The 25031-nt window shown below is 40.6% G+C and overlaps 1 protein-coding gene and 1 long non-coding RNA gene across 3 annotated transcripts; one reads left to right on the forward strand and one right to left on the reverse strand.

Moving 5' to 3' along the window:
• The first annotated feature begins 1358 nt into the window (after nucleotides 1–1358).
• LOC124276787 lies at nucleotides 1359–24315 on the forward strand. Its single transcript, XR_006898661.1, has 3 exons — nucleotides 1359–1374; nucleotides 19124–19131; nucleotides 24239–24315. It is a non-coding gene; the product is annotated as an uncharacterized LOC124276787 (long non-coding RNA).
• On the reverse strand, nucleotides 12105–20691 carry LOC124276783 (synaptosomal-associated protein 47-like). 2 transcript variants are annotated; one of them, XM_046712432.1, is made up of 3 exons: nucleotides 20600–20691; nucleotides 15744–16729; nucleotides 12105–12987 (listed from the first exon to the last, which is right to left on the reverse strand). In XM_046712432.1, the coding sequence occupies exons 2-3, from the start codon at nucleotides 16693–16695 to the stop codon at nucleotides 12635–12637; spliced, it is 1305 nt and encodes a 434-aa protein (XP_046568388.1). In that variant the 5' UTR covers nucleotides 16696–16729; nucleotides 20600–20691; the 3' UTR covers nucleotides 12105–12634. The 2 variants fall into 2 exon arrangements, with proteins under 2 accessions (XP_046568388.1, XP_046568389.1); XM_046712433.1 differs by having other exon boundaries at nucleotides 20585–20691.
• Nucleotides 24316–25031: the final 716 nt, after the last annotated feature.

Genomic DNA, 25031 nt, shown 5'->3' on the forward strand with positions numbered 1-25031 from the left:
GGATGAGGACAGAGTTGTCGTGGAATGCAACAACTTACTATGATACAAATCCTGAAATAAAAAAAAGAAATCCTGACGTCATCGGATACTTATATACTTCGTTACATACATTCCCTAAACACATCAAAATATAATTCCAGCCACAAGCACAGTAAACTCTAAGGGGCACATTGCTATTGTTGGTGAGTTGGTTGAACGCCTGTTTTGATCTCCATTTCATTCATAGAGGGTCAGCATTATGTGAGTTAAAAACAAAAAATCGCATTCATGTAGCAGACCCACTTGAAATCATAACTAGGGACATTATATGATTTCAAACCCCATTTCATAAGCTCCTGAAACACCTACTGTCATAAGCTCCTGAAGCACCTACTATCGTAAGTTCCTGACGCACCTACTGTCATAAGCTCCTGAAACACCTACTGTCATAAGCTCCTGAACCACCTACCATCATCAGCTCCTGAAGCACTTCCTATTCATAAGCTCCTAAAGCACATACTAGTATGCGTTCCTGAAGCACCTGCTATCATAACCTCCTGAAGCACCTACTATCACAAGCCCCTAAAGCACCTACTGTCATAAGCTCCTGAACCACCTACTATAAGTTCCTGAAGCAGTTCCTAAAATCCGTCATAAGTAAATAGTGATGACATCAAATACTAGTACGTCCTAACCAGTCTGCAGGGTAATAGTATATACCACAGCACAGTACGAGCGGATTGTGGATGGGAGATATGCATGTTAATATAGTATATTGTCCAGTTGAGCAATAAAACCAACTTTTCACTGTCATCATCGAGGTATTTTAGCCTGTCCATCTCTCAGTCGTTGTTCAGCGTGACGGAAACAGCTGACAAGTGCGTGACGAGAAGCAAGAAATATGCCTGACGTATTCTAATTTCAAACTCTCTCTAATAGCCATCATAAAAACTAAAACTAGATTTTGATAACTCAATTAACATAACTATGTAAATTGCACATATTTCATGGTCATTTGTTGGGTTTGCTTATAAAAAGAAATGGCAGTAGCCAGCTGTACGAAGGGTGTGGTTTTTTTCTGTTTAACACAACACTGGCCATATTCTGGCTATTACACTCCAAAGCCGGATTATTCTGGTTAGGACGAGACAAGCCAAAGATTGATATGACGACGACAAAGGGACATACAAAGGTCTTACAACCTGGAATACAGAAGGCAATCATTTTGTAGAGATGATGGTGATATCAGCAACGTCGACTTCGACGACGGTGGTGATGATGATGAGGACGACGACGATACAGATAATGATGATGATTATGATGACGACGGCGGCGATAGGGATGATGATAATGATGATGATCATGATGATGATGATGATGGTGGTGGTGGTGGTGGTGGTGGTGGTGGTGGTGGTGGTGGTGATGATGATGATGATGATGATGATGATGATGATGATGACGACGACGGCGGCGATAGGGATGATGATAATGATGATGATGATGATGATGATGATGGTGGTGGTGGTGATGATGATGATGATGATGATGATGATGATGACGACGACGGCGGCGATAGGGATGATGATAATGATGATGATGATGATGATGATGATGGTGGTGGTGGTGGTGGTGGTGGTGATGATGATGATGATGATGATGATGATGATGATGATGATGACGACGGCGGCGATAGGGATGATGATAATGATGATGATGATGATGATGATGATGATGATGATGATGATGATGATGATGGTGGTGGTGGTGGTGGTGATGATGATGATGATGATGATGATGGTGGTGGTGGTGGTGGTGATGATGATGATGATGATGACGACGACGACAACGATATAGATGATGATGATTATTCCCATTCCAAGCTACAAAGTATGTGATGGAAAGGTGTATATCCATATGAAATCCGGGAACGTCGGAATGAAATGTTCTTACTATGTTTGGGGACTAAATTAGAACGAGGTGACACATTTTGAAATTTGTACACCATAAAAACGTGTTGATCCACCAAAACAGGCGTTCCTCGTCAAGCCAGCAATCCATCATGTTTTTTTACGGCCTGTCAGCCAGACAGCCCATTCGCGTTGTCCCAGTGTACACCACCCTTAGCAAGCTCCCCATCAGCCCCCTCCCCCACTACCACCACCCCCACCCACAAACGCCGTGCGTCATGTTGGTGCTAACGGTAAATCATACGTAGTACCTGTCTACTCATCGCTCGTCATGATGTATAAAATACACAGATGGTATTGTCTTATTCAAACGTTTCCTTCAAGAACGTGAAACCTCGCCCAGCGCTGTGCTGTTTACGACCATGTGTGCACCTCAGCATAACGAGACACCTCCTTTGTGAGGGTTTCCAATATCGTGACTAAGACGATGATAAGTAAGCAATCAATCAACCTTTTATTCCCATTAAGCATTCATTGTGTTACATGACCGTATTTTACAAAGACGTTTTCTAATAAATAACATTCCTATATATTAAACCAACTTCCGTGTTATACAATCATATTCTCTGATGAATGTCTTTTTGTAGTTCGTTAGAAGTCCTATTTTGTACCCGGTAAACCTGAGGTGGCATGTTCTGTCCACGGTAAACTATGACAACCACGTCTAACGACGTCGTAGGAGCTGTTTCGTCGGATGATGACCGATCAGCTAAACATGGGGGATGTAATGGGTAACTATAAATGTCCTCCTCTTACGAGACAGTTGGTAAGAAGGATGTGTTATGGGGCGTTTTACACCTGATTCACTGGTCCACAGAGCAGCATGTGGGAATCTAGATTCCAGAGGTGTAATATTCTGAACATGTAAATTTTTCACACTTACATGTACTAGCCAATATTAACGCATGAACGACTCCACTTGTGAGTGGGTGAGTGCAGTTTTACGCCGCACTCAGCAATATTCCAGATATATGGCGGCGGTCTGTAAATAATCGAGTCTGGGCCAGACAATCCAGTGATCAACAGCATGAGCATCGATCTACGCAAGTGTGATACGATGACAAGTGTCAACCAAGTCAGCGAGCCTGACCACCCGATCCCGTTAGTCGCCTCTGACGACAAGCATGGGTTACTGAAGACCAACTCTAACCCGGATCTTCACAGGTACTACACGAATGAACGAGTGTAGAAGCACATATAGTAAAGTCTCAGACAGTTGCGATATGCATCATGACAATTGATGATGATGACTATTTTTCAAACTTTGTGAACAGTAGAATACCTGTCTTCAAGTAACTGAAATATGTTTTAGTTGTTTGACAAATAACACCATTTATTAACAACTATGAACGATGTCTTAGCTTTGTTAAGAAAGAGAACAAAAGCGATAAAATTTAGAAAGCAGACTTAAGAGGTTTTTTCTGTGATTCTGATTTCTGATACAAATTACAAAGAATTGGTGTAGAAACACAACTTCCAAGGGAAACTTCACTTTCAAATGTATTCATATTTGATCAAGGTATACTGAATATGTTTGACTGTACTGTCTTAAGCATTATATCAGTGTATGAAATAAGACCCGTCCGACAGCCCGAGACGGTCTAGATTTCTGACGGACGGTCTACATTTACAGCTAGCCAGCCCGATGGTCTGGTAAAAATTGTAGATGTTCCATATATCTGAGTAAATTCACCATATTTGGTCTGGTTAAATCCATTTTTGGATGGTAACATTTTGAAGTTACCAGCCCTAATGTCTGGCTGGGTTTTTGGCTTATTTCATATACTGATTATATGCTGAAATTTTATTAGATCAACAGCTCTTTAAGTAGGTGTGAATGTAACAGACGTTTTGCTGTTTATCGTGATGATATTCGTCTCGCAAGTTCCTTGCCAATACGATATATCGTCTCGCCTCATTAAACTGGTATCGGGATATATCGTTTCGCAACTTAGGTCATGATACACCGCTCTACTGATGGTGTATGGTTTAGTAATACTTATACATTCAAATGTAGAGCAAAGGGAAATATTCTCATAACAGTACAGTGCAATATACTAGATATCGGTCAAGAGAATACACTATACTTACAAAAACACATCCATCTCAGGGAACGATGAAAGAAGATGCCGGGTATTTATTGAGTCACATTTCTCCTAAAGAAGAAAATTAATTATAACGTCAACGCCAGGGACTATATATTCAGCCTCAATGGACGTGAAGGGGAAAGGTGAAGGTCAACGTATGAGGGAAAAACTGAGTCACCGACGGCAGAGTAAACATGTTTGCTATAACGGGCGCATCCGTCGCTCAGACATATCACTGAAATAATTGCAAGTGACTGGAAAGGTGTAGAACGCCTTGTACCAGTCCAAGAACCATGTTGACAGATCGCTGGAATGGCTTAACCAGGTCTTTGAGGTGACCGTGTCGTGAACCACAACACGACATGCAGTAAACAGGGACTTGTGTCTTGAACAATCAGGAGAAAGATTGTTCGGTTAACTGCAGAGCACCCAGGACATCTGAATACGACACCGACGCTTCGAAATGGCAAAAGTGGGAACACTAGGAAAACGTAGGGATATCACAGCAACACTTCCAGGACGCATGTCGGGACATCCAACAACAGGTCTAGGATACCTTTCGGGACATCCAACAACATCTCTTGGACACATGTCGGGACATTAAACAACACTACCATGAAACATGTCGGGACATCTCAAGACAACTCTAGGACACATGTAGGGTCATCCAACAACACCTCTAGGACACCTGTTGGACGCCCAACATCACATCTAGGACACATATTAGGACATCCAACACTCTAGGACACATGTCGGGACACCCAACAACACCCTAGGACACCTGTCGGACACCCAACATCACCTCTAGGACACATATTAGGGACATTCAACACTCTAGGACACATGTCGGGACACCCAACAACACCCCTAGGACACCTGTCGGACACCCAACATCACCTCTAGGACACATATTAGGGACATCCAACACTCTAGGACACATGTCGGGACACCCAACAACACCCCTAGGACACCTGTCGGACACCCAACATCCCTCTAGGACACATATTAGGGACATCCAACACTCTAGGACACATGTCGAGACACCCAACAACAACACCCCTAGGACACCTGTCGGACACCCAACATCCCCTCTAGGACACATATTAGGGACATCCAACACTCTAGGACACATGTCGGGACACCCAACAACACCCCTAGGACACCTGTCGGACACCCAACATCACCTCTAGGACACATATTAGGGACATCCAACACTCTAGGACACATGTCGGGACACCCAACAACACCCCTTGGACACCTGTCGGACACCCAACATCACCTCTAGGACACATATTAGGGACATCCAACACTCTAGGACACATGTCGGGACACCCAACAACACCCCTAGGACACCTGTCGGACACCCAACATCCCCTCTAGGACACATATTAGGGACATCCAACACTCTAGGACACATGTCGGGACACCCAACAACACCCCTAGGACACCTGTCGGACACCCAACATCACCTCTAGGACTCATGAAGGGACATCCAACAATACCTCTAGGACTCATGAAGGGACATCCAACAATACCTCTAGGACACATGTCGGACACCCAACATCACCTCTAGGACACATGTCGGACACCCAACATCACCTCTAGGACTCATGAAGGGACATCCAACAATACCTCTAGGACTCATGAAGGGACATCCAACAATACCTCTAGGACACATGTCGGGACATCCAACAACACTTCTAGGACACATATCGGGACATCCAACAACACTTCTCGGACACATGTCGGGACATCCAACAACACTTCTAGGACACATATCGGGACACCCAATACCACCCCTAGGACACCTGTCGGACACCAACATCACCTCTAGGACACATGTCGGGACACTCGACAACACCTCTAGGACAGCGTATGCATAGAGACGGGTCTAGTATGAATGTCGAGGAATAACAAAAAGTATCGGTCTCTATTACTTTAACCACTGTGCACAGATGTCTATCCTAATTTAGTAAAATCAGATAGTAAAATGAACATCTATTAGATTAACAGACGCCGACTTTGTGTGTTCTACAAGTAGTCAAATTCCAAATTGTCTTACAACCTAACGTAGGTTCATTTAAGCGGTATCTTCCCATAAGACAGGCCTCCCAAAAGACAGACCGCAAAAAACAACACATTTTATGTTTGGTTGCATAAGGCTTAATCAAGCTGTACCCTTGATAATAATGGTATGTGCCTAGATAAAGAAGACAACATTAGGTATTAACTATAGTTTTTTTCAATTCATGTAATAAATTATAAATTATAAATAATGACGTATTGCATCAACATATATGTACATAAACATATAGTTGCCAGATCACATTTACTTGTGAATATTATCAAAAACAATAATTTACATACATGTACCAATCAAACATACGTGACCAAGCACCATATTATTTGACATCACGTGTTTGTCAGTGCACAGATAACACTTATTAGAAAGTCACTTGAACTTAATCAATTTCTCCTTTCACTTTGCTCTTGGCATACAGGTAGCCATCTAGAAGGGTGATCGGAAAAAAGTCATATGAAAAAAGTCATCGAAAGAAGTCATGGGAAAAATAGCTATTATAAAACACCCTGTTCTCCAGTTATATACTCTGTTTATACTGAATTTTATAAATACTATTTCACTTTCATCTTCAGTAATAAAAACATCCTGTTCTCCAGTTATTTGCAAACACTAATTCAAGAACTGTTATAAAAGCCTCCTATTCTCCAGTTATTTCTACTTGTATGATCTTGAGTGTTTTCTTTATGAACATGATGTAACATGTAAATAAGCTTATTGAGGACCAGCTTGGTATCTTTATGAAATTGTTGATATTACTTTACGCTGCCGATACTGTCATATTAGCTGAAACAAGTGATGGATTGCAAAAATCTTTGAATGTGTTTGACCAGTATTGTAAAGAAAGGAAGCATAGTGTGAATTTAGATGTCAGTGATGAACTTCAATTTTTATTATACTGTCCAGCAGTAAATGCCCTCAGAAATCAATTTCTTCCCCAATATTTCTGTAAACATCCTACCATTGAAAAATTTGTTTATCTAATGAAATGTGATTATTCACCACTTAACTCTAGCGTTGCCAAATCTATCAAAACTGGACTTTGTTCAATATTTCAATACACTAAACGCCTAAAGAAACGTTACCCTCCTTCCTTAATGACGGAGGTTCCTATCTACAGCTAGCGTTGTGATGCGTGGACGTCCACTTCTTGGTCTGTCTACGGTGCCCCTGTCTGTCTGAAGCCCTGAATACGTCTTATAACCGTGATACGGTGGCATCCGAGGCGGTTGTCAACAGCATTGCATGTCGACCCCATCTGCATCATCCCAATGGATCTTTCTCTCTTTTCAGCTGTTAATCGTGGCATATTTCTCGTACTTGTGTATCATATCATGTATTCTAGGCCCTCTTCATACCCTATAGAATCATTCTACATGTGAAATGAATGGAAATACTGCTTGAATATTGCTGCGTTTTGGCAATTGATATTGCTATGTGTAAACAGAAAATGGAAAAATGTTACTATGTTAACAAAGATAATTTTTGATGTCCCTATACATTTTTCCACAATATCAAAGACACGTTTTACTTGTTTTCACTTATGCAAATTAGCAAAAAATGTTTTAAAAGACTGAGATCATAGGAGTGATTATTTTACAATTTTACACACTCTACAGCAGTTGCTTCTTGTTTTAATAGTTCAAAAATGGTGACTTTAAATGATTTACCTTTGTCTCAAAGCAGAATTTTATTTCAACCTTTTTCCTTTTGACATCTAAGTCACTGTTATTGATTTATTTTGGCATGGACGAAAATAGGACAATTTAACTCTTCTGAAAGAGATGCATTTCACCTAAATATGAATACATTTGAGAATTTCTTTTCGTTATTTGCATAAAGCTATGTTGTTAAGCTTTCTTCTAAAGTAATACCTTCTAACATATCTTTGATTGTTTTGAAGTAATTCATAAAAGTAGGAGGGTAACGTTTCTTTTGGCGCTTAGTGGTATGTATCGATATACTGTACGTTCTCTGTGTCACTATATGTGATTTTTGAGAATGAAATTTCGGTTCTATTCTGTTCTGTTCAATAAAAGAATTAGTAATATGTTTTCAGAAGGCCACAGGAAATACTAGTGTGGTGTTACTATATTATATAGTGACTCCGGGCCAGCTCATTAAATAAATAGGGGTGGACAGCATGGCTCAGCTAATTAGTGTACTCAATGAATCTGTTGGGAGTGAACCATTCTCACAGCTTAAAGATTGATGGGTAGCTTTATGCTTAAACCGGTTCACTCCCAAAATACAGACCACCAATAAGACTCAGGACGCCATGCCACCCTTTAATGTTTAAGCTGTGAGAATCCCCAACACGACGAAGGGCTAATTAATATGCGGAGGCGTGTCTCACGACTGAGTGGTTACAAAGAACTGGCGTTGTTCATTTCAGAAATGTACCAGTGTTGTCGGTCACTCTATGACAGATCTGTCACAGTATATGTCAATCATAAGGACATATGTTTTTATAATGGCTACTCATGACAGATTTATCTTTCATCAAACAAATAGAAACTCAACGTTATTTTGCCACGTCACAACGTAATGTTGCTACGTCACATGGGATTAACTTTAACACGTTTAATGGGAGTCTTTCTCCATGTCCTTATATGGACATGATCGTCTGGGGATTAGTTTAGGAAAATGTGTCCCATAGGTCGACACGTGACATATATTTCCCCAAACTAGAGGATGAGTGAGTGAGTTGTGTTTTACGCTGCTTTAGCTCACCAAGGGAGGTAATAAAATTATCGGGCCGAGCCATCGATGCATCCAGGGTACTTGTGGAGATTTATCGGAACATATACCCTGGAGATTATCGAAGATGCATTAAACACTGTAAGCCATACATCTGACCCATTAATGCTAGCAGGCAAATTATTGTTCAAAGCTTTCTTCACATTGAAATAAAACGCATATATAAAGTAACACGATTAAGTCACTCTCACTCTTTATTAATGTCATAATCTTCATAACAAACTATAAATCACAACATCTGGAATGAACATCACCCTAAAGTCAGAGAATAATAGAAATATCAAGCACATCACTTGCAACGAGCATTCATGAACACACAGTTTATTTTGATATCTAAAAAGTCGACACACTGATAGTTGAATCAGTTCCAGTTGATTATTTCATTATTTAACACAACAGTCATCAGTATTCTAGCAACACTAGGAGTAATATAGTATGGGCCAGACGAAGCAGTGACTGAAGGATAAATCAAAATCCCTCTAGCAACACAAGGAGTAATATAGTCTGGGCCAGACCAACCAGTGACTGAAGGATAAATCAAAATCCCACAAGATCAGAGTACCTTATAGGTACCATCCTGAAAAACTGGGTTAGAATTGATCTTCTGCAACCCATTCCGGTGATGAGACTCACAGACCTGAATGATAAATGGTATCGTATCACAACTGGCTGAAAATTTCATCCCAATCACTGGATCGTCTGGTACAGATTTCATTTCTTACATCAAGCCTTACAGCTGGAATTATGCTGAGAGTGTTTAATAGCAAATGATCAAACAAATGATCAATCACGTGATCAAACACATGGCACATTCGGTCACTCTAGCAACAAGCAATGGAATCGGTGGACCTGTTGTAACCAGATCCACTCAGGTTCTGGCTGATGAATATAGCACATTACAAAATCTACATCATAAATAACAGTAAACATCTAGCTGACTAGAAATATTCATCAGTATTGCATAATCATATCACACTGTACACGCACTCCCTATTTCAATGAGGAATACATCAACAATCAAGATTGTGTAAATTAGTAGGGGAAGACATGGCTGACCTCTGTGTTGAAGGTTGCCTATACTCTGTGATCTTGTACCCATATTCTGGCAATGTGCAATTAGTGCCTGGTATCATACAAAGGCATTGTCTGTGTGTAAGTAGGTTTATCATCATATGTCAGATACATCATAACACTGGACCAGACAATCCAGTGATTGACAGCGTGAACATCGAAATATGTAACAACAGTCTGTTTGACTCAAAAGCAGACCGATGAATTGCAATCTAGGATAAAATTACATGCATTATATTAGTAACTCAGTATTATCTCCCAATCACATCTTCAAATGTCAATGTCTAACAGCACCAATTTTAACCCAGAATATACAAAGTGGAATACAAATTATCTCAATCAAATTTTCTTGTGACCATCCCTGACTTGTTTGACACATGTCATCATATCCCAAATGCGTAGATCGATGCTCATGCGGTTGATCACTGGATTGAGTGATCCAGATTTGATTATTCACAGACCACAGTCATATAGCTTGAATATTGCTGAGTGCTGTGTTAAATAAAAAACAACCATCTTGTGACCTTCATGCAGACCCATGTCTAGTTTCCCTTTAAGAAACACCTACGTCCTGGAAATATGACATGAAACCCTTAAAGCAAAGACACGGTAATTACATGATTAATTGTTGTTTAATGCAGCAGTCAGCAATATTTAAGTGCACTGCTGTCAAAAAATAATCAAATCTGGACCAGACAATCAAGTGACAGACATCATAAACATTCATCCATGCAACTAAGACAAGAAGTCATCCATCCGTAGGGCAGTGAGTCTGACTATCTGATACAGATGGTCGCTTCTTATGACAAGTACAGGTTAATGAGGGGCCTACATTCTTACCCAGAGTCGTCGCACTTGGCAAATATTCATAAAACAACGTAACTCATCAGAACAGTGAGTGAGTTTGGTTTCATGCCGCCTTTAGCAATATTCCAGCTATATCACGGCGGGGGACACCAGAAAAGGGCTTCACACATTGTGAGTGAGTGAGTTCGGTTTACGCCGCACTCAGCAATATTCCAGCTATATGATGGCTGTCTGTAAATAATCGAGTCTGGACCAGACAATCCAGTGATCAACAGCATGAGCATCAATCTGCACAATTGGGAACTGATGACATGTGTCAACCAAGTCAGCGAGCCTGACCACCCGATCCCGTTAGTCGCCTCTTACGACAAGCATAGTCGCCTTTTGTGGCAAGCATGGGTTGCTGAAGACCTATTCTACCCGGATCTTCGAAGGGTCTTTCACACATTGTACCCATGTGGGGAATTGAACTCGGGTGTTCGGCGTGACGAGCGAACGCTTCAACCACTAGGCTACCCCACCGCCCCTCATGAGAACAGGCAGCTCTAATGTATTTGTTTCTTTAAAAATGTGACAATTACTTCAATCACAAATGTTTTGAATTTCAAAAATAACAAGAAAAAATTGTGTCCAGGGACACGGATGCCCCCGCTGACATTCATAAGATATATAAAGATCAATAATTGAACAAAATTCACGAACAAGTTCAATAAACATCTATGTAACTATGAGATGCACACCTTTCGAGTCCTAATGAAACACATGTATAAGCTTAATCAATTCTGTTGAGCAGTTTTTGTGGAGAAGTGGATAGACTTAATCCCTTATTTCACTATCATCAGAGGGAAATTCAACAAAATTTATCTAAGTTCAAATGACTCTAAACATACACAAAACTATAAAATACAAAAACAAAATATGAGATGCACACCTTTAGAGTCTCTATAAAAGACATATGTAAGCTAAATGAGTTTTGTGCAGTGTTTTTTTAGAAGAAGTGGATAAAGTACACCCCCTGTTGTATGGGACGAACAGGATGAATAGAACCAAATTCATCTAAGTTCAAACATCTGTAGAAGTGACAAAATTAAGAAATTGCATAAACAATTATGAAATGCACACCTTTAGAGTCCCTACAAAAAAAACATGTAGAAGTTCATTCAATTCTGTTGAGCAGTTTTGATGGAGAAGTGGATAGACTTCATCCCCTATTACACTATCATCATAGAGAAATTCAGCAAAATGTACCTAAGTTCAAATGTCTCTAAACTTACAAAAAAAAACAATAAAATTAAAAAACAAAATATGAGATGCACACCATTAGAGTCCCAAGAAAGCCCATGTATAAGTTCATTGAATTCCACAGAGCGGTTATGGTGGAGAAGTGGATAGAATACATTCCCTGTTTCGTACGGACGGACAGACACCGAGGGTAACCCTATATGCCCCCAGCCATATATGGTGGGGGCATAACAAAATCCTGTCTTGGAATGGAAGTATTTTTTTTGCAAGTCCCATGTATAAATACCCTACTTGTCATAAGGACCATTTGTAAGACAACATTCAGAATTTTGTCAACAATTTCCTTTTCAAAGCAACATTCATAATCTTTACGGACACAGCAAACATATGAAATAACATCTTTGTCATCATACCCATCAGATCCCCGGGAACCCATGATGTTGTGCTGATTAGATGTAAATTCAATTCACCAATGTCAACATATACATAAATATTAGATGATTTATGTTCAAATCTATCACTAACCAGCACTCAGTTCAACACAATGACCTTCACCTTTAACCATCACCTTACAGAATATAAAACACCAAGAAAACGTCAGTGTCAATCTGTATCCTCAACATCCGACCCATACATCTGATTCACAGGAGTCTGTTGGTCCTCTTTGTGGTAGCAGCTAATCGATCATTGGCCCTGTCTACGGAATCCGTCAGAACGTCCAGCTTCTCATTCTGAATATCCTCCTCGTGTTGGACGGCCAGAGCCATCGATTTGAGATTGCTCAAGGTTGCGGTCAGTTGGTCAACCTCCTGGTCACTGATCACCTCCTTGTACATGGAGGCCTGTGTTTGGCCGTCGTTCTGGACATCCACGTCATCCACTAGTCCAGACAAATCATACTTCCTGCTTGTGCTGTTTGATTTAGCGTTAACGGTGGTCTTGTCGGATGTCTTGTCTGACACTGTTACTGATGATGTTGACACACTCCTGGATGCTGGAAAATAAATATACAGAACATCAGACTTGCTGCTAGAAGTCACAGGTTCAAGGTGTCATTAAACAAGGTTTAAGTACAAACATGGGGAATGGACGCAGACACCCAAACTCCTGCCGCAGACACCCAAACTCCTGCATTCAAAGAGACCCACAGAAGTAGTTATCTGTGTCTATTATTTCACCCATCATGGCGACTGTCCACATGACCACATGTCCACATGACCACTGTCCACATGACCACTGTCCACATGTCCACATGTCCACATGACCACTGTCCACATGACCACATGTCCACATGACCACTGTCCACATGACCACTGTCCACATGACCACTGTCCACATGTCCAAATGACCACATATCCACATGACCACTGTCCACATGACCACATGTCCACATGTCCACATGACCACTGTCCACATGTCCACATGACCACATGTCCACATGACCACTGTCCACATGACCACATGTCCACATGACCACTGTCCACATGACCACTGTCCACATGACCACTGATTCATTCCAGTAATTATCTATACACCATTTCAAGACTTTACAGGACCCTCATATTAACAGCAAGGACCTGTAACATTTATTGATGGGTTCCTATTGCCCCCCACTTTGGTAAGTCAAGGTAAAAGCCTGATTAAAACTTGAAATACAGTATCATGGTACTGGGAGTGGAAAGAACTTTAAAATTTCTAGTGTACTCTGGTACAGTCGCACATGTAAAATCACTTGCCCTGATAATTTTTCCACTATACTGGCCGATTTTCTTGCTGATTTATTAAAAAGGCAACATATTTAACATTGGAAAGCCAAATGGACACTGGTACAGTGTGATATACAAATCTGCTTGCCTGACAGAACAAAACACGGGACTGGGATGTCGGGCATTGGGTTATTTCCACCCTTGGGTACACTGATATTGTGACAATGATGTTTACTCACTGCAAAGTGAGACCTACAGCATAACTGGCAAGGTATAAAGAAACAGGGATAGTGAAATATTCAAGATTACTGTACTTATATGTGCATGAACATATATGTAATTGTGGTTGTGTGGCTGCTTGCAATAGCCTTAACTAAAGTATGTCTTTTATTAGCCCTGAGATACCATCCAGGGGTTAATCATACAGATACAATATACTGACTCCAATCTGACGAGTCCAAGTCATATCACCTTAAAGACAAGGCAGGGAAACCATCTCTCACTGCCATGAGGTGTAACCCAACCAGGGATCAAACCACAGACCTTCTGTCCTCCAGGCAGACACTCAACCCACTCGACTACAGATATGGTCACAACATCACTAATACTAATGTCCAAGATATTTTTATGGATTAAACTTCTTTTTACCCGTCACTATGACGTCATAACTGAGTTATGACGTCACAATGCAAGTGACATCACAGTACACTAGGGAGAGTACTGTATAAGTGAGTTTGAAGAGTTAATTACATAATGATAAAAATTTATGCTAAATAATATTTAGCTGTGGGAGGCTGTGGAGATAAGGAGACATAAACCAGCAATGAATCGTGATCAAGGTGTATACCTGCCAAGTGTGTGGGGCCTCTTGATTAACTTTTGATGAACTTTAGATAAAAGAAAAACGAGTCTACTATTCTTTTTGGAAAGCCTGCTATCAAGTAACTTTTGTGTAATTAGCAGTTATTGTGTATTGACAATTCAACTTTCTACTCTATTATTTAGCATGAATTTTCATCATTATGTAATTAACTCTTCAAACTCACTTATACAGTACTCTCCCTAGTGTACTGTGATGTCACTTGCATTGTGACGTCATAACTCAGTTATGACGTCATAGTGACGACGTCATAGTCCTAACTGCCAGTTCACCTGATGAAGGGACCTGGAATGGTCTCGAAACGTCGTGAGAGAAATTAAAAAGAAGTTTAATCCATAAAAATATCTTGGACATCAATGTACAACTTCTAAATGCCACTGAAAGACATCAATAATACTAGTTACAATCCATGATACAATAACTACTGACAACTTCCATCTGATATTTAGATCCAATATGGAAAAATTCTTCTTCACAAAGGAATGCTTTCTAGGAGAAAACCAAAAACTAAAAACACAACAACAAAATATCATGTGATGTAAAGGCTGGATTGGAACTGCAGGAAGAAGAGCTCTTAAGCATGATTGTGTACTAGAGTTAGAGTTATCTGCTCTTGTTGAGCACAAGGTCATGGCAAGCTTCAGACATTTCTTGATGGTGAGGTTTCTGGAAGACTGGCTGCACATATAATAGTGCAGGAGGGCCACCCAAGTCCCTGTTCAACCTGAGATGTTTCAAACCTACTTGCTTGCAAAACATGGTTTGGAAACATATGGAAACACCAATTCCTGACTGCTTCCAGCACTATTCTGGATTCAAAAACAGAAACTGAAGTCTTACAAGACATTTAACAGTGACAATATTCTGAACATTCATCAGGGCACTGACAACAGTTCTGGAGTCTGTTCTGCCGTGATATTGCTGGAATATTGCTAAAAGTGGCGTAAAACTAAACTCACTCACTTACTCTGGTGCCTGTGACTTAATGTTACTGCCACTATTTGATCCACTGTATTGCTGCCTTCAAACCACAACTGTGAGTTCAAATGATTTATTGATCATAAGTGATCCTTTATTAATTTCAAACTATAGTTCAAAGGTTAACCTCTCCATCTCACACCTAAAAAACAAGTTAACAATCACGATAATAGTGTCTATTCTTACCCGCAGAGGTGTCATATTGTTGAAGACGATGCTGTACAGTCACATCATAATCAAGTTTCCGTCTGCCAGGGCCAAATAACTCTATCTTCCTTAAAATGTGGATCAGGTTTGCGCAGACAATGGCATAGCTCAGATCAGAAGACCCGATGAAATTCTGTGTGACAACCATCTCCCAAGGGCTGGCAACTCTTATAGTTGATATCATCGACCAAGTGAAATGCTTAATGATCTTCTGTGTGAGATTGAGGATTGTGACGCCATCAGCAGATATTCGTATCACTCCATCCTTCTGAGAATGAAATTTTTTACTGTCAATCACTGAATACAACATTTCATAGTCAAATACCTGTGGGACATCATTGTCCTTTAGGATGATCGGATCAACATGGATATATTTCTTCGGCATCTGCCATCGTCCAAGCCAAGCCTCGAGGCCAGAGACAACATTGGCTACAACATCAAGGTCATTATGCAGGTCATCCATGGTTGATATGGAGCTGTCAATCTGTTCCCCTTGTTGGGAAAGCCGAGTGGCTGCATGTTGCAGGGTCTGTTCGGAGTCTGTGGCGATCCTCAGAAGATTGGTCCCAAGTTTCGTCCTTTGACCTTCTGGGATGCTTTTGACCTTGGAAGACTCTGACAGAGTGGCAGCGCTCAGGAAAAAATGATTTATTGCCGAAAAGACGGATGACCGGTCCTGGAAGGAAGAAAACCAGTGTGTGTGTCCTTTACTGTCCACGATAGTTATCGCACCAAAAATGAAGGAGGATGAAGCTTTCTTCATCAAAGCAATCTTGGAAAACTTTATCACTAGGTCACCTGTAAGAACTGGTTTCTTTGACTCATCATGAAATGCCACTCCATCAGCGAACACGGAGAACTGCCCATACACCCACTTCCGTAGTGGGCTCACGTAGTACGATGCGTACCACTTGCGTATCGCAACGTTCATCTTGCTTCAGATATCAGACAAGCTGTTCACACACCTGCAATATAGAATTAATGTAATCAATAATGGCTTGGGATCTATTGACATTCAACTTAACCACACAGATCAACTCATCACCCTTAACAGAATCAAATTCACCATGTCGGATTCTGATACTTGTATATCGAGAATTCAACAATCAAATTATGTTAACATCTTACACAACTTGGTATAATGCATGTGCTGATAACTGGAGGTGACTATTGAGGGGGCAGCAACTATTGCGATAGCGATAGTCTATTGTGAGGTGAGGTGAAATTGGGTTTAACGTCGTGCTTGAGAATATTTCGCTCATATGACGACGTGCATGCGTTTGTATGTGTATGTGAGGCTGCTTGTACTAGCCCAGACTGAAGCTGGTTTTATAGTGCTAGCCCACTGAGATACGACGCCGCAGTGAAGCATGAATACCCCACTCAGACACATTATAGTGACTCCGAGCCGACCAGTCCTTGTTGTACCCATAAATGCCGAGCGCCAGGCAGGGACCAACAAGTACCATATTTTAACGTCTTTTGGTATGACGCGGTCGGGGATCGAACCCACAACCTTCCGCTCTGGGCGGACGCTCTAACCACTACACCACATAGTCTATAGTGACCAACTATTGCAATAGTTTTTTCTCCTTGCATTGTCTCATTTGAAGTCATTTCTCAAATGAATGTATAGTTTATATGAAATAAAAAACAAGCTGCAGTAGTTTCAGTCTCTTTTGATAACTGACAAGAAACTTGAAACCCAGATCAAGTAAACAGTTAAAACATAAACTCAATGAAGCTGAAAGTCTGCACCCAAACATCCTGTATTTTGTGCTGCGCATTTATCAAAGGAAGTCAATTACTAAACTATCGATAGTCACATTTACTATCGATGCATCGATAGTTTTGGTTTTTACCATGGATTAATTTTGCTATCGAGACTCAATAATTGCAATCCATCGATACTTTGATGCATCATTACAGGGCTATTGATAAGGCCTAAAAAAATATGATGTGGTTCCGATTACCTGACCGACCCTTGAAATCTGGTGCCGACCCTAGTTTTTTAGAGGTGTGAATAAAATAAGCTTTCAGATACCATTGGTTTTTTCCTGGACATTGGTCATTCGGATATAGAAAGTCGACATGATGGCCGCAAGCTTGATTGAATAACCCCTGGACCCCTGGGGGACTTACCATTTTAAATGCTAATGCATTTAAATAATATCTAAATGAATGAAATAAAATTAGATATTCGTACAAAGTGATTCCAGCTTGGGGTTTTTTTCATATGAAAATTGTTATCCTAAAAGCAGCATGACAACATTCTCTTAATGAAAAACATAATGCAATATTCTCAATAAATGTTGTTGTAGTTATAAGTAATCTTTGTAGAGGTGACTTGTGTTTCACTGATAGGGCAAATATATAGAGGAAGAGTGAGTGAGTGATTTTAGTTTATGCCGCTTTCAGCAATATTCCAGCAATATCACGTCGGGGGACACAGAAATGGGCTTCACACATTGTACCTATGTGGGGAATTGAACCCAGGTCTTCGGCGTGACGAGCGAACACTTTAACCATTAGGCTACCCACCACCCCTATAGACATGATAGAGGAAGAGGGTCTATGGTTAGTATAAGGTTATTGTTTTGAATGGTATGTTCAAATTCAGAGGAGGCGATGGGGTAGCCTAGTGGTTAAAGCATTCGCTTGTCACGTTGAAGACATAGCTATAAATTCCCCACATGGGTACAATGTGTGAAGCCCATTGCTGGTGTTCCTGCCATTATATTGCTGGAATATTGCTAAAAGCAACGTAAAACCATACTCACACTCACTCAAATTCAGAGTTAACTTTACCTGAATTTAAGAAAATAAAAACTTTCTTTAAGAATTATCCGAACTTTTTAACAAAATCTTTCCCAATTTGTCTGCCAAGGTTTGGAAACCTAGATAAATCATTGTATTATTATACTGTGACCATCAACAGGTGGTATATACAATAAACACAAACCATACTTTGTTAGGCAAACATAGTGGTGGTGTTGGGTGGGGGTTGGGAGGGAAGGAGAGAGAGGTGTGTGTGTGAGAGAGAGAGAGAGAGACAGAGAGACACAGAGAGAGAGAGAGACACAGAGAGAGAGAGAGAGACACCAGAAATGGGTTTCCGACATTGTGCCCATATGGGGAATCGAAACCCCAGCATGACACGTGGACGCTTTAACCACAAGGCTACCCACCACCCATACTTGTACTCAGACAAAGCACTAATTGAAACAGTCCAAGAATGATAAGTGAGTAAATGTTGCCATGTCGGTTCTACTGCAGCTATTCTTGCCTATACACTCTTGGTAAACAGACACGTGTATCCAAGTTCATATATATACTCAGTTCCTTACAGTCAACATTAGTGTGTCATGTAATACCCAACTGTCAAAGAGTAGACACAACAAGCTTTGAATAAACTTGAGTCAACCATCAACTCTCCCTTGGTGAACACAAGTTGCATAACTTCAAGTGCCTACAATGGTGCTCGGTGTGTGTGTGTGTGTGTGTGTGTGTGTGTGTGTGTTGTTTTGTTTGTTTGTTTGTTTTCAAGCAGCGTTCCAAATAATCGGCGGCAGTTTGTATCGGGGGCCAGCAGTTTCAAATATTTGCAGGCCCTTGTGGCCTTCAGTAAATTATCTGTCAATTTGTTTTTCAACAGGAATTTCATGTCATACCATATGTCCAGTGTTGTACTGGTTTATAATGACAGAACTAAACAGTGTGAAACTGTACAGTGTAGTCTATTTTGTTTCTATTGGTTTGACTTTAACAAAATGGGCCTGCAGATTTCATTCAGGCCCTACTGGACAACTGGCAAATGAAAGTATTCCAAACGCTGGGTGGAAGGGAGGGGGTTTTGGGTGGGGGAGTCTGGGGATAACTGCCAAGGGGTATTCTCTGAAGTATCTGAAATAATTCGGAATGTTGACATTTTATACAAATTAAGACTTTTAATCTGACAGCATTAATCTAATCTGGAACATTTCAGAACATTTACCAAGACATTTTCTTTTCTCGGAGGTCAAGAGGCCTACGCGATTGATGTATATCGTATCGTACAATCTCAAGAGAGATAGTGATTAAGAAAAGCGTGAATTTTTAGTATGTAACAAGTGGCCTTGACCTTCAAAGACAGCAAACAGATTTTGCCAGGAAGCTCTCAGAAACAAATTTGGGTCTGTTTCGCAGCAGGACGTAACCAGGGGTAAAACAGACATCTGTTGGATTCATTTAGGAATAATATGTAGATATAAGAGCTCGTGTAGGTTCTACATAGCAACATGGCATATATCTTGATCAGCTGAAATCGAGTCAGGTTTGACAAAAGATGTAGGAACACTGGAGTTCCCAAATATAATGACATTTTCTCACATAGTCTCACATATAATTAGTAGCTTTTTCTGACCGCACAAAACATAGAGGGGAGCATGGTTCTTAACATAACTTTCAACAGACTTCAGGAGTATGATAATGTCCATTACTGGCTCTGTTCCCGTCCCACAAATCGATGTGGCAGTAGAGTGGTCCCGATTCCCATACCAGCCATCCCACTGCTGTAGTCGCTTTGTAGGACAGGGTCAAGGTTACCAGACCGAACAGACATTTAGTTGTACGAGACTCGTAATCGTGGACAAAGTCACAACCTGTTACACAATAAAGGAAAACCAAGGACAATTTGGCCTACAAACAGACAAGTCCTCAGAAATTACAGACCGTAATCAACAGCTGATTACAGGCACACGTGTAAATAATAACCTCTAGGGACACATCAAAGATAATGAAAACACGCCGTTAACTCAAGACAGATATTGCTAACAAATCACCATTATTCGCTGTACCTCATAAATGAAAATTATTGAGTATCTACAGTCCAATATGGACAGCAGATCTCCGAGTTTCGTTTCTCTTCTGGATAATGTTTACGTTTTGACTTCCGGGAAAGGGGACGTAATTATCGTACAATATGAGTTGTCTCCCTTTGATCGCGTATGCACCAACATGTGGCACGCGACGATTAACAACACGTGATACGTGAACAGTTTATAAAATAGCAAAAGTATTTCAATTGTTTATGATAGGTGATAATTTAGTTGTTCATTTAGCTATAACGTGTTTTTTTGCATATAAATATTTCGGACAGTTCGAAGAATACGTCTACAGTTACTTCATAAAATATTTAAGCAATGTATAAACTTTACAAGACACCAGTGTGCGAAATAGCCACTGGCCCACTAGCCAGAGGCTAGTAAAATTCTAGTCGGGCCAGTAAATCTCCACAGTCAGTGGCCCGACTGGCAAGTGAAGGTCATTTTATAAATATATCACTCTCTCCGACTTGTTAAGTTATAATACACTTTTTAATCATGCAAGATTACGGCCTGATAAAAATGTTCACCATCTTAGCTGCTTAATGTTAAAACCCATGTCTCCATTAAAATTTCGGGCTAGTGAATTATTTTGTGGGCTAGTAATTCAGGCATAGCTAGCCCGACTGGATAGCAAACTTTGGAAACTACATTCGAACCCCAATGTCTCGAACTCGGTTGAGACGAATTCTCGGTTGTGTCGAACTCATCTCTGGGTCGTAGAAAACGATGTTATAAGCACTTTGGTCGTGATGGTACTTGGTCATTTTATGCTGACGGATGTGTCGAACATTCGGATAAGTCGAACCTTTTCCTTGGTCCCGAAGAGTTCGACACAGCGGGGTTTCACTGTATTTCCTACACTGCCAGACACAGACAAATATTTCGGAAGAATAACTTTATATATACGCTTAACTTTCAAATATGAAATGAATTTCGTTTTCAGTGGAACCCCATTCACACATTTTACGTTTCATATCAACCTGTAATATTACGATTTAGTGGTAGTGCATGTAATCTGTGTAAACAAAGGGATCATCTCACATTCATTTGATTAAAGGAGGCTATAAGTATAAAAGATGAAAAAATAAACTGATTGTGAGCACTTATGTAACGAACAGAGTTGTACGATATTTGGCACTATGTTGCAAATTGTGCGATTCACTCTCACTTTGAATTCTTAGCCTATTTTTTATTTACGAGAATTCCTGCGTCCTATACGCATAAAAATTGAAAATGGACGCAACAAAATTTATTAGCGCGTCTACAGGGACGCTGAAAAAGTCCAAATACTTTTTGTAAAAATTTCGATCAAGTAACGATAAGTTATCACGGAGTCTGCTGCTAGCCGGGTTATGGTATCATTTGATATTTGATTACTGTAACAATATGATGATTATGATACACAATACAATAACAGTAAGTGAATTACAACAATATTACAACATAGTGTTAATAATATTTAAGTGTCTGGGACCCCCATTTTGTAGTCCAGGACCCCTCAAAATTCAGAGTATGAGACCCACAGACCCTAAAATACAAGACTCAAGGTAAATCCCTTGACTCCATGTATCAAAAAGAATATTACCGTATAGAGTTTCCGTCACTGTTACGGAATATAAATATAAAGGTACTACGTATTATTCATACAATTTTGATAAGCATCAACATCGTTGTCGTCATCGTCATTGTCATCATCATCGTCATTGGGCGGTGGGGTAGCCCAGTGGTTAAAGCGGTCGCTCGTCACACCAAAGACTGACTGACTGACTGAGTTTTGGTTTTACGCCGCTTTTAGCAATATTCCAGCAATATCACGGCAGGGAACACCAGAAATGGGCTTCACACATTGTACCCATGTGGGGATTCGAACCCGGGTCTTCGGCGTGACGAGCCAACGCTTTAACCACTAGGCTACCCCACCGCCCACACCAAAGACGCCGGCTCGATTCACATAGGTGTGTAGCTCATATCCCGCCATAATAATGCTGGAATAGGTCTGAAAACGGCGTAAAACGTTATTCACACACGCGCACACACATTATCATAATCACCATCATCACCATCACGACTGTCTCTACAATAAAAACTTTCCATCCTATCTCAAAGAACTTATCTCCCCTTACTCACCTCAGCGGAATCTCAGATCCTCCAGTGACTATCTCTTGGCTCAACCAAAATCACTAAATGGACTATTTGTACGCGCCTTCTCTTTCGTCAGCCCACAACTCTGGAATTCCCCAAACCCTCAGAAATACAACCACTAAAGACACATTTATATCACAGCTTAAGACTCACCTATTTCTATCTGTGTACCAGTAGATAATCATTCTGTTTTATGTATACGAGGGGGTATCAAAAAGTTCCAATTATCACCAAGAAGTTATTGAGCAATCAGGATAAACGTTTGGCTGTAACATCAGTGATCCTTATCTAGTTAATGGACCAAGTAGTATCTACTTCCCTATATTCAGTCTTGTGCTAGTTGATCATACACACCAGTACCTCCAAGTATGGAGAAGATTGAGGCACGCAGTGTAATTAAGTTCTTGCACTTGATGGGCTGCACTGCACGACAAATTCCCGGTGAGATGAAATCTGTTTATGGTGATGATAGCCCATCCTCTGACACTGTTGTGAGATGGAAAAGGAATTTCCAAACCGGTCACATGTCCCTCACAGATGAGCCAAGAAGTGGACGCCCCTCACTGACTGATGATATGGACGACACCGTGAACAATGTCGAGGCGCTGGTTCAGGAAGATCGCTGTGTAACAATACAAATGGCTATGCATGAGACCGACTTGAGTTATGGCAGTGCATGGAACATCTTTCATAACCAACTGCACATGTCCAAAGTGTCAGCACGCTGGGTTCCTTAGCAGAAGTAAGGCCACTGATGTTTCTGTAGATTTAATTGTTGTTTTGAAATACATATGATAGCTAAAAAACTCTTGTGTGCGAACAAAAAAACACGATCAGGGATTCTATAGAAGAAATACAATAGTTCGCGGTTCAGCGGGACGTCTATGTGATAATGACAAGGTATGGAATTAACTGACTAATTGCATATTGATGTTTTATAATGTACAGAAAACATTGGCGTTGACGTGAAATTGACCTTATCAAATTACAAAACGGCCTGTTTTACTTGTGCCGTGAGCAAAAACAGAAACATCGCCTCGTGTGAATAAGGCATTCATTGGCTAATTATATAGAAAAGACTTGATTCAAACAGGCAATAACCGCTAATTAAATCCCCTCAGTTGGATTTCGAGCAAAGCTACGGGCCGCAGTATTGTGTTTGAGTAGACCTCCCAATAAGCTGCACATTAGCGTGACATATAACACTTACATCAGAACGCAACAGGAAACGCTCTTATCGTACTGGCGATGGAAACAACGTCGAAGCGGATCAAGAATCTTTTCGGTTATTGGTTACGTAACTCTCCTCACCAAGGTAAAAATGTGAAACTACACATTAGGGAACGTTCATAATTTATGGCTAGTGGGGTGTGATGATGATTTTAAGGGGGTGAGGGTCACCCATGTTGTTCTGGGTAGGTGGTAGGGGGTGGGGGAGGAATCATTTTTGTACACATGTACCGCCAGCAATTGTGTACATGACATGCGGGGGAGTGGGGTGGGGCACTTACATTGTACATCAATTTTAGGGGGGTTCATTCACATTGTACTTGTACTTGCTTCTCCATACAAATCATAAGTTGAGCATCAATTCATCTCGAGTTTCTTAAAGCTGGTCATATGAAAGAAGTGCAGACATGAAAGTTCATAAAAATACTCAGAAGTTGTGCGAAAAGTTAGTTCGCCTGGGATTGTTACTATATTGTTCAAACTGGATGTGCCCGTTGCCATTACGAGGGGACGGTGGGGGAGTTTGGTTGTTAAAGCGTTCGCGCGTCACGCCGAAACCCCCGGTTCGATTCCCCACATGGGTATAATGTGTGGAGCCAATTTCTGGTGTCCCCCGCCATGATATTGCTGGAATATTGCTAAAAGCGGCGTAAAACCCAACTCACTCACTCACTCACTCATTACAAGGCAAGGTTCAATGCATAACAGCTGAAGGAATTTCTTACAACATAAAATCGATCGAATGGTATTCGATTCCCTGAATTTGCAAGAATTCATTTGGAATTCTGACGCCGTCGGTTACAAATAAAATAATTCCCGTGCTTCAAATATTCAATAACGCCAGGAAATTGGCCAACACGTGATGTTTACCTCCTACTTACACACCCTGATATATAACATGAGCCGACGCTGTTAGACATATCACTGCGCGACCAAAAGTCGTATACATACATACGTCATTTTATCACAGTGATGTTATTACGTTCACTGATAATTGCCTTCTCTGTCATAGCATGAACCGTTCACCGCG

Source organism: Haliotis rubra, unplaced genomic scaffold (genome assembly GCF_003918875.1).
Source record: "Haliotis rubra isolate DU_JTF1 unplaced genomic scaffold, ASM391887v1 Scf213, whole genome shotgun sequence".
Taxonomy (NCBI): Eukaryota; Metazoa; Mollusca; class Gastropoda; order Lepetellida; family Haliotidae; genus Haliotis; species Haliotis rubra.